Source organism: Glandiceps talaboti, chromosome 3 (genome assembly GCF_964340395.1).
Source record: "Glandiceps talaboti chromosome 3, keGlaTala1.1, whole genome shotgun sequence".
In the NCBI taxonomy this organism is placed as follows: domain Eukaryota; kingdom Metazoa; phylum Hemichordata; class Enteropneusta; family Spengelidae; genus Glandiceps; species Glandiceps talaboti.
In genome coordinates, this window is record NC_135551.1 from 10,053,947 (window position 1) to 10,066,085 (window position 12,139).

Sequence of the window (12,139 nt, forward strand, 5' to 3'; positions counted from 1 at the left end):
ACACACACACACACACACACACACACACACACACACACACACACACACACAAATGTACATACACACTTTCACAATTGATTGTAAACATGGTAATAGAAAACAAAGACATTTTATTTCAAGTCGTGATAAACAGTATGATATTTACTTAGTGTATTCTGTATTTAAAGAATTTTGATGAAACTTACATTATTTCATTAAGTCCAACTAAAAACAAGGTATATTTGATATTTAAATCTGATCAATTTTGTCATGATATCTCATCCACAGACTCTCAGGAAAGGAGCCACAGACCAAGAAAAAGAAGAATTTTTAAAAGAAGCTCAGTTGATGAGGTATGAGCAGGGGTGAACAAATCATTTTGTGAACTGGTGGTCCCCGGACCAGTGCCTTAAAAAATCCAGTGGTCCTGCTGAAAGAATTAGTGGTCCGTGGTCCTTGGTCCCGCTAACGTGAAACATTAAATCTTGCCTATGAATCTATATATTTAGACGTACACCACTTATAGTGGAACAATACCCAATTTATAATGATAAATATAAAGTTGACATGCTTGTTTCAGTCAATTGACAATTCTATTATATTTGTAACGGTTATTTTTACGCATTGACGAAACGAAAAATATTGAACGGCGACTTCACTTGGATTTCACGAAGGATTAGAAATTTGACAGAAATATGCGACAAGAACATTGAAAAACAGTTTTACTTGGTCATGATTGCAATATGACGACAAAAGTTGTACTACGTTTTGTCAAACTTGTCTGGAAAACCCAGATATTGCAAGCAAATCATCACAATTGTACAAAGAAACTGACCCCTTCAAAGTTGATCCTATAAAATCTCACGAAAAAAAAAACTAAGAACACATACATTGCCTGACTAGGAGTCCTTGTGTCCATGGTGTGACTGTGTCGAGATAAAATCAAATTTACCAGTTGTCGAGGCTTTGGAAAAAGACCTAGGAACACATACATTGCCTGACTAGAGGGAGTCCGTGTGACGGTGTGGAGATATAATCAAATTCGCCAGTTATCGAGGCTTTGGCAAATATCATATCACAGTGCTAAAATAGATACTTCGTTGACTATCTGTAAGTGTAACCCTAGAATCAGAATGTTCATTTGGTGTCATGCTGGTCAGTTGTTTTCCATAGCTCAAAAGATTGACCATTGTCCGTGTTGTCCATTTAAAACTTTACAGCCATTCGCGTTTCAGATGCACTAAATTATTTACGAGATGGATAGCCACACATTACACAGCAAATCTATTTGGGAAATGGTCGTTTATTTGAGAGGTACTATACGTAGTGTGGACACTGACGTCCTATGTTTACAGATAGTAACAGATAAGATATCGTGGGAAATGCCTTGGCGTGTACCATTTCTGTCTAGGGTTGGTCTTAGCACATTATTTTTACTTAGACCTAAATTACATGCAAGGAGAAAATAAAACAGGTGGTGTATATTTTTGATCGTGTAATGTTTTATCTATTACAAAGTAAACGATAATAAGCAGCATAAATGCTCAGATTTGGAGTGCATTTGTGTTATGTGTCTAACAAGCAACCCACACACCCGAAATGGAATGAGCAACATGTGTGCACAAATCTGAGCTCTGCATCTGAGGTTCGAGACCAGCATATTGCAGAAAGCAATGCAGGAGGACTGGTATGGTATCGTCAACCCTTGTAAGTCATTGGAAAAACCAAGATGACAGTCAGTGATTGCTATCATGGAAGTAACTGAGGTTGGAACCTTTGTTATTCACTTGCCCAGTGGACAAACATGGTAACTTTTTCCCGGACTTTTGTGGGATAACATGAAGTTTGTGCGTCATTTGGATGACTTCATTTCATGAAAGGGGTTCTACTATAAATCATTTGAAGCTCCTTTATGAATAAACACAATAAAAAAATCAATGCTGACAGAATGATAGCAAATAAAATGTTTCGTTTGATACATTGGAATTATTATACAATGAAATTATTACTCTTGTCTTCCTAATTCTTGTGTCCCTAAACCATACCGGTTTAGGGACTACTAGTAATGATATGAGCCACATGTGTGTTGAGTGTTATCTCCTGTCTATCATTTCACATTGTTGTTGATTCAGTGAAATAAACTACGATGTACGGCCGCTACTATGACGTATTGACGCACCACTAGTCATTCAACTGTCAAAGTTCACGCCCCCTCTCTATAGCATATCGCTGGTTTGAAGTCGGAAGTCACCTGATAATACTTCATGACCCATTGAAAGGTCATACAAGGCTTGTAGTTTTAGCTCCATCGTGATCGTATTTCTTGTTTGTTCACATTCAGTTGTTGCTGTTCCTACTTTTTAGCATGATTATTTACAGTTTAAGGTACTGGTCCGACGGACCAGACAAGGTCAAATTTGTGTGGTCCGCCCAAAAAAATCACTGGTCCCGGACCTCGGACCAGTGGATTTGTTCACCCCTGATGAGTGTTCCCATGGCAACTACATGAACACAGAATAATCAGTGTTCAAAAGATCATACAGGTGTACTTTAGATCGTGTAGATGCTTGGTAAATTTCACATCGATTTTATCTTGTATGATGTTGTCTTCACTGCATGTATGTTACTTGCTGAAAATACAGTGGAAATTAAAATTGCACTCAATTTCAGTGTTTGATAAGAGCATTATGAGTAACCACTAGCCACTTTACAGCAGTACTTAACAACCACATTCAACCAAGTGATACCGACAAAATATTTAGAGAAGCAACATCTCTTCGATTAGTGTAAGTAATAAACTACTCTAAAAGTGGGTGGACACAACCAGATCTCAAGCGTAAGTGTTCGAATTGCATACTCGCTGTTTATAGTATAGATCTGGTTGCAACGCTCACTGTGTTTTATTACTTAAATTTAAATGGACTGAAGTTACTTTTCTAAGTTTTTGTTGATGTTACTTGCTTGGATGTGGTTCTTGTCAGACATGTGTGATCAATGACATAAAAAATGCACACAATTACAGTTTCTGCTGTAAAGTATTAAACTGAGTTACAATGTTCGGTGTTTTTCCATTCCAGCAATTTCAAACATCCACACATCCTACGTTTACTTGGTGTATGTCTAGATAACGATCCACAGTTTATTATCCTGGAATTGATGGAAGCTGGTGATCTTCTCTCCTACCTACGATCTTGCCGTCCCACCGCTGCATCACCCGCTGCACTGGGCTGTATGGATCTGATTGAAATCTCCATCGATGTCTGCAGAGGATGTAGATATCTGGAGGAGATGCACTTTGTTCACAGGTAGGGGGCAAGTTGGAATTCTAATGAATGTACTAGTAATTAGACAGCGGGTGTGATGTGTATGGGTACATTGAACTAATGTACAAAAGTTCAAAGTTACATCGTGCAATAGCCATTCCAAAGATACCGTATGATTTAAAGGCACAAGATCAACTTGATGTTTCTCAGAAATTTCAAGTAATTATATACTAGTAGATAGCGTGTAAGATGTGTATAGATAAAATGACTTAATGGTAGAAAAGTTCAAAGTTTCATCGTGCATTAGCCATAGCAAAGATACCCTATAAATACACAAAGATCAACTTGACGTTTCTCTGAAATCACAAGTAATTGTGGGTGATGGAAAATCATGAAATGACTCTCCAGAACTCATATAGTGTATGAAAATATGAAAATTCTGGGGTGGCGTTCCCCTTTAAAGTGTACAATGTGGAAATGTGTATATACAGCCAATTTCACCTAACCATGTCACACAACAGTGTGCATCACAGATTCATTTGTAGAAGAGTTAGAATGTGTGAAGTGTTGTCCTTATCTACCAATATATTGTATCAAGATAAAAAATACATTTGGCGACACACACACTGTTTTGGTAATTGATCAGTACAATGTCATGTAATCTCCTGTCAAAAAAAAGAAAGAGAAAAATAGATAACTGAAATTAAAAAGAAAAAAGTTCACATTAAATATCACCAAAGTAAATATATCAAAAAGGGGAACAAATTTGAATAACATGAGAAAGAATATAACAGCTATTTTTTAATATAATTTAATTTAATTTTTTTTTAATTTCATTTTTAAAATTTTTAAAATTATTTTTTATTACTTCTAGCTACATTAGTCATTTTTTATCCCTAGTAGATTTTACATCTTTACTTGTGATTACAAGTGAATAGTGTAATTAGCTGACAAAATATCAATTTATATGACGAAATTTTTCTAGTTTTTACGAAATGTTTCTAGTTTTTTCCATGATTACAATATAGCATCGTTCCACTTTGTTTTCTATTTTTCCAGGGATTTAGCTGCCAGGAATTGTTTGGTGTCCAGTCGTGATCCCAGATTCCGTAATGTTAAAATTGGTGACTTTGGTCTGGCTAGGGATATTTATAAGAACGACTATTATCGTAAAGAAGGTGAAGGCTTACTTCCGGTACGATGGATGTCACCCGAAAGTCTTGTAGACGGTGTCTTTACAATCCAGTCTGATCTATGGTAAGGAATTTATACTGTAGATTATTCTTTTGAACTGAATTTATACATTTTTTGATGAGATTTATGCTGCGTTTTTAAAAGTCACTCATAATATTCTATTTACTGAAGTATACGTAATTATCACTTGCAATATACTGAACTCATACCTGGTATTAAGATATAACATATGAACGATCCAAGGACGTAATTTATCAAAGATAAAAAAAAAATGTTTAGGAATCCATACTAGGAAATCAAGTGTTCTAACAATGCCAGAAGACAATTGTTATGTCCAAGAAGGTGTGCATTGACATTAATATTATAAGAGTAGTTTAATTTTTAATTTTAGGTAACTATTTTCACTTGAGTAAAAGGTTTATAAACTCAGTTTGCGTTACTTTTAACCCCTTCAATACTGAAAACATTCCCACCAAAATTGTTTGGACAAAATTTTTGTTTTATTTAAGTTTTTGGCATATATCAACTAGACTGGAATTAAAGATATGTTACTTCCTAATAAAGTAATATTATTGTAATTATGAAAATAAGCCTCCCTACTTCAGTGAAGACATCTGCAGAGCCAGCCATGAACAAGCAAATGACATCTGCCCCACATACTCACTTGCTCTAAAGTACTAAATAAAAAGAACAGTAACTGTCATAAATAGTAGATTGAGTGACTGGTTTGTTGAGAATCGAAAATAAAAATTGTGTTACACCATTTTAGACAAACTGTCCTGACCAGAAACAATTTTTTTTTCTTTCTTTGGGGGGGCCTTAGCTTTTCTTTTCACAACGTTTTACAACATTGCTGTTTATGCTGTACTCAGATAGCCTAGAAATACTTTCCTTTATTGAACAGTTTATTATCCAAAAAATTACTCTGATATGAATATTTGTTGTCATTTGGCATCTTTGTAGTATTATGTATGGTTACACTCTGTGTTAGAGTCTGATGAATGATGTTAGTTTATCTTTGATACACATCCACAGAGTATGGGAAATAAACATGTAATCTATTTCCTGTACAAGAGATAGAGAGAGAGATAGAGCAGAATTCATGTAATCTATTTCCTGTGCGAGTGGTGCAGAGAAACCACACTTAATTGAGATCAAAGTGGCAGACACATAAATCATGACCTAAAAATAACTGTAATTTTTAATTTGATGGAGAATTCACAATATTTAATTATGCGTACATGTATATTGTAATTGTTCAGAAGATTTGAATATTAATTATTAAGGAAATTGTATGTAAATTCTTCTTGACCTAGGTCATTTGGTGTGTTGCTATGGGAGATCATGACCTTAGGTCAACAGCCATATCCTGCCAGGACAAACTTAGAAGTCTTACATTTTGTTACAACTGGTGGAAGACTGAGTCGCCCTGACAACTGCCCTGATGATGTGTAAGTTGTTGTTAATGTGACTATCTACATACACACTGAGACAAGCATGCAGACAGACAGACAGACAGACAGACAGACAAACCCTGAGACAACTTAGAGATAGACATTACAACTAAGAGATAGACCCTGAGACAGACACAGAGACAGACATCGCAAGTGAGAGACAAGACCCTGAGACAGACAAAGACAGACACAGACAGACATTACAACTGAGAGACAGAGACCCTTAGACAGACACAAAGACAGACACAGGCAGACATCACAAGAGACAGACAGTGACTCAAAACAGACTCCGAGACAGAGACAACATAGCGAAGACCAAAGATAGACTCAGATGGACAGACAGACAGACAGACAGACAGAGAGACACACAAAGGCATAAACCGACATAACAAGACATTGACATAAAGACAGCCATTTTAACTTCTCTACTTAGTACTATGTTCATGTTTCTCTATTGTCTTAGAATACTCCATATTTCCTTGGGATATAATCTCACAGGAAACTGTAACCATGTTATATAACGTCTAAAGAAAATTTCTTATCCTCTAACATTTGACAGGCATCAGTTAATGTTGAAATGTTGGCATGAAGACCCTGAAGGAAGACCTACATTTAAATTTCTACTACAGAAACTTGAAACGTTCAAAAGAAAATCACTAACCATGGACGGACTAGACAATCTAGCATTTGACGGTAAGGTTGATTTGATTAAAATTATGTGAATGGAGATAATTATGTTTTGGTGCATTTATTGCTTAAATGAGGTAAATTGTGATAGAAAGTTCTTAACTATTAAAAGATTTACTTTAGAAACAAAAAATGGGAAATTCCAGAAGTTGTTATTAAAATATTATAAAGTCAAAGAAATGTATCTTGGTTGATTTTGATATGTGTAATATATTTAAGGGGAGGTATACTTTGTGTTTGATATAAACTTGATTGCTTAGTGAGATAAAAAATGGTTTCACGTCTCTCAGTATGGAGCTGACGTTGATCTGAACTTTGCAGGAAGTGACATACGAGACTTGCAGGGCAACTTCTGTTAAATATATTAGAATAACAATAGAAGCAGTCAACAATATGTGTATCAGAAGTTAACTTGCAAGTCTCGTATGTCACTTCCTGCTAAGTTCTGATCAATATCAACTCCATACAGCTGAGTGAAAGTGAATGAAACAACCCATTTTATTTCATTTAAAATGCAAATTTTTATTAAACGTAGTGAATTTCACAAGGTATTCTTTCCCTTTAATATTAGTGTATGAAAAACATATAACATTTGAACAGAAGTCTTTGGATGTAAAAATTGACAAAATATAATGTTTGATGAAATTGCAGCTCCTATCAACTACTCTAAGATACAACAACCACAGCAGACAACTCTTGAAGATGAGGAAGGGTACTTAGAACCAGTGAACAGCAAACAGAGTTTAAAAAGTCGTGGAAGCTACAGAACTGATTTACTGGGATCAGATGACAGCAGTGGAATCGGATCAGGTGCTTCGTTAAAACCACCAAATTCCTCCGCTAGTCCGATACTTGGTAAGAAGTTTCCCACATCTAGCAGTCACAACACACCTAAGGGAAGCCCAAGAATTGACGGACGGAGAAGCCCTAAATTCCCCGCTCTGAGTCATCCATCGTTTGAACGAGAGCGAGATCGTACATCTCACAATGCGCGGTATGCAATGGATGTCAGTGTGACACCTCGCAGTACGCCGCGCTCAACCCCGACTTCCGCTCGTAAACTTTATCACGACAACAAGGCTTTTCAAGGTGATGAAGACGATGTGATTGATAAACCAAAAGATGACGTGAAAAGTTCGTTGAGTAAGGCGACGGGGAAAGGACTTTTAGGACGACAGGACTCAGGTACTAAACCAAGGTCTTTAAGTAAGGCCACGGGTGCTAATTTATTCGGCAATAAAGGGGTTAGTAGGCAGTCAAGTTCTGTGAGCCAAGGGATGCCATCGGAACAAAATAGTCAGCCTAACTCATTTAGTAAAGCCACAGGTGCTAGTGTTATGGATGCAAACCAAAATAAGGGATCCGTAAGCAAAGGTACAGGTGCTAATGGCAGGCCTGCACCTGGGAAAGCAGAGAAGGCCAACCAATCAAATAGCAGGTATCCTAATCCATTCCGTAAAGATCCTGCAGAACCGGAAAACATGACGAAACCAGGTGACGGAAGCAGACCGTACGAAAATGTTCAAAGAACCGGATCAACAAAATCACAAAACCCTGAGTATGAAAACGTAGATGCAAAGAAACGGAATTCAACAAAAGTTGGAACAAGGTTGTGAAATGCATCAAAGATAAGGGGTCTAGTGACCCCCCCAAGTTAACAGAAAAGAGATGATGTGAGCTAACTAAAGAAGGATCAGGGAAGGAAGCTGTCATATAAGAATACTTTCTGAGATGAACAGATTTAGTTCATGTCTAGTTTACCACAGGATCAAGTTGATAATGATCCCAATGTCACACCGAGTGGTCATGAACTATTCTTAAAAAAAGTTAATATTTTAGAACAGTTTTAGTATTTGCACTATGTGCATTTTATATCAACTTAAATCTTAATACCAGTGTATGGCTGTGCCATTTCTCCCTTTAAAATTTTGTTCCTGAAATATATTATTTATTCTGTTTTGTTTTTTTCTGAGTGTGACTATGACATCAGCCAACATGATATATTATAATTATACACTGTAACGTGCCACCAAAGTTAGTTCTCTGGGTTATAGGTACCTAGCTACACTAAGAAACAGTGACTGTTTCCTGTTCATTGCTAATGTGAAGCATGCCAACCATATAATGGCATATATAGAGTGTTTTGGATCATTAAGAGGCTGTATGCTTGAAAATCAATTATGTATAGACAGTCAAACACATAGACAGGCACACACACAGATAGGCAGACAGACAGACAGACAGACAGACAGACAGACAGACAGACAGACAGACACACAGATAGATAGACATACATACATACATACACACACATACATACATACATACATGTACATACATACATACATACATACACACATACATACATACATACATACATACATACATACATACATACACATACATACATACATATATACATACATACATACATACATACATACGTACGTACGTACGTACATACACACACACACATACACATACATACATATATACATACATACATACGCACACATACACATGCACACCATAATTTCTGTTGCACATTCAGCAGTTATAATATGCTTGTGAAAGTACTGTGACAGCTGCAGAGAACACTGCAAACACTCGTACAAATACCAAGACTACGCCACACTTGCACTCACATGCCATTTGTATCTGTCTATACCATTACATAATATATTACACCATATGGTTGTATCTGCCTATAGAATTGCATAGGCAGATACGACCATACCGCACTGACGCGGCGATATAAACCGAGTAGAGAAAAGCTTGATTTTTAAATATTTTCTTCTTGCGCAGTTTTCATAGTTCAAAATTTTGTAATATTTATTCATATTTCTATACCCAATACTTTTTTATGCAATATATATATTCAACCAAAGAAACAAATCAAAATTGATTAAATTGAAAATTTACAAATAAAATATTATCATGAACTTATAACATGTAGTATTTGCTTAGCAAATGCAACTTTTTTTTACTAATTAAGCGGCAGGTTTGTTAATGCTTTTAAAAAAAAAAAAAAAAAAATCTTTCACTATTTCTGGCCTTTTGCCCAGTAATTGTATGTAAAAAATTTAGCATATTTTAAAATCCATATTTTTGGGTTAAGATATAATAAAAGTATTTTACACCATGGCGTTTGTAATATTCTTAAAATATTTAGTGTATTTCAATTCATACTTTTGAATAAAAGTGAAGAGCTTAATTTTGTACATTGTTATTATTTTTTTTTTTTTTGTAAAAATCAAAAATAAATTTCTTGTAGAATGATAAAACATACAAAGTAAACTTTATGAAATTTACTCAAACAATTCTAGGAGTGAAATTTCAACCGTTTGATTATCATCAATTTTGGAGTGAATTTTGCTTCTTTAAAGTGACCATATGGATGAGGATTTGGGATATTTATTTTGGATTTTTAGTTTTTATAAAACAATTTTATTATGGCCTCCTACTTGGAAACTCAGTGTGAAACAACATAATGCCAAGTCCCTGTTTGTAACTCAATAAATGGTAAAAGATTAATAAATGTGTAAAATGTATATGTACAGTAACAAAACTTTTTTACACATTTTCTTAGTTTTTTACAATTTATTGAGTTACAAACACAGACTTGGTCAATGTTGTTTTACATTGATTTGTCAAGTAGGATGCCTGGCATGATAAAAAAAAAACTTCTTATAAATTAAAAATCCAAAATAAAAGGCCAGTCCTCATCCATATGGTCGCTTTAATGTGTGTTGATACTTCACAAGTACAACAGTGATGTTCTTATACTTTTCATTTCAGTTGTTGTATGTTTTGGTGATTTCACTGTTTTTTCAGACAAAACTAGTAATCTGTCAAATATATTTAAATTCCTCTCCAATTCTGTGTATCCGGATTAAGCCAGACACCTGTTTTCATTTATTGTGGATTAAAATTTTACAAATCCTAAATGAAATATTGTTGATTAGTGTCAGCTCATGAAATGAAATTATGAAATTAGAATATGCAAATTTATTCTAAATAAATATATGCACATTATTACTCTCCAATGGTGCTCTTTATCTAGGGCAATCAACCAATAGAATCGAGTTTCTCATTAGAATATGTAAATTTATGCAAATATGTACACACGTGTCCTCAAATTGTGTTCCTTATCTAGGACAATCCACCAATAGAATCAACTTTCTTAATAGAATATGCAAATCTGTATACATGTTTCCTTATCACATGGTTCTTATCTAGGACAATCCACCAATAGAATCGACTCTCTCATTAGGATATGTTAATTTCTGCAAATCTGTATACATGTGTCCTTATCAAATAGTGCTCCTTATCTAGGACAATCCACCAATAGAATCACCTAATACATTATAATATGTTAATTTATGAAATCTGTATACATGGTGCTCCTTACATAGAACAATCCACCAATAGAACCAACTGATCATAAGAGAATGTGTTAATTTATGCGATATGCAATCTAGCCTATATGCATCATTCTTCCCCATTGGTTCTCCATATCTTGGACAATCCACCAATAGAATCAACTTATCATTAGAATATGTTATTTATGCAAACTAGGATATACATATCATTCTTTCTCCATGGTACTCCTTATCTTCATCTATTGGCATTTTGATAAGCAATTTCATTTTTAGAATTTTTTGAAAATTAACAAGTTTTTTTTACATGCATTTTTTTTATGTTAAGCCTGTTTTGTAACACTTACATATATTGCTATTTCAGTGCCCATATTGTATGTGTTTAATTTGAAAAAAGAAAAGTTTTTAAAGTTAAGTAAAAACAAAAGACTAGATAGTACAAAATAATAGAGGGCGCTAACACAAAGTTTAGCATGTGCAAAACAAAATTTCAATATGCAAATCCAGTGTACACATGACAGAGTGAGCCAAGATTTAGTAGTTTTCATGTATGCAGACAACTCATAATATTTATTTCTAAAATTTATTTACTGTTCGATTTTTAGTTTAACATGTACAGCACCTACTACTAACTTATTGACAAAACCACCGACGTCTTCTGAAATTGAGATGTGAAACATACACATAATAATACGTCTATTTCATACACAGATCATGGTTGTTCACTGTTAAAGTAAATTAATAGGCTGATAGTGATATGTACAGTATTTGATTTGGAAAAGACTGTCGCTAAATAATGTTATTACCGGTCAGAATTCTGACCAGATACAATCATTTTTTTGTGACACCCTTTGTAATATAAATGTTTACTTAGCCAAGGGAATCAGTGTTTGGATATAATCAAGTTTTGGAATTCCAACTGGCAAGAGAATCAACCAATTCGGATTATCAAGTTTTTTGGGATTCAAATTGGCAAGGGAATCAACCTGTTTCGGAATTGTCAATTTTTTGGATTTCAGTGGACGAGAGAGAATCAACATGTTCAGATTATCTCAAGTTTTGGAATTCTAATTGGCGAGAGAATCAACCTGTTCATATTATCAGGTTTTGGGATTTCAATTGGCAAGAGAAACAACCTGTTCGGATTATCAAATTTTGGGATTTCACTACCGACAGATTTGAT

At 34.7% G+C, this 12,139-nt stretch overlaps 1 protein-coding gene across 1 annotated transcript in view; it reads left to right on the top strand.

The window, feature by feature from the left end:
• Nucleotides 1–8,880, top strand: part of LOC144433015 (proto-oncogene tyrosine-protein kinase ROS-like) — a 72,376-nt gene extending 63,496 nt beyond the window's left edge. The window contains exons 37-42 of the mRNA XM_078121329.1: nucleotides 268–332; nucleotides 3,057–3,284; nucleotides 4,302–4,499; nucleotides 5,753–5,887; nucleotides 6,450–6,583; nucleotides 7,229–8,880. Coding sequence (XP_077977455.1) covers nucleotides 268–332; nucleotides 3,057–3,284; nucleotides 4,302–4,499; nucleotides 5,753–5,887; nucleotides 6,450–6,583; nucleotides 7,229–8,193 — 1,725 coding nt within the window. The 3' untranslated portion in view covers nucleotides 8,194–8,880. The remainder of the gene's footprint in view (nucleotides 1–267; nucleotides 333–3,056; nucleotides 3,285–4,301; nucleotides 4,500–5,752; nucleotides 5,888–6,449; nucleotides 6,584–7,228) is intronic.
• The last annotated feature ends 3,259 nt before the right edge of the window (nucleotides 8,881–12,139 follow it).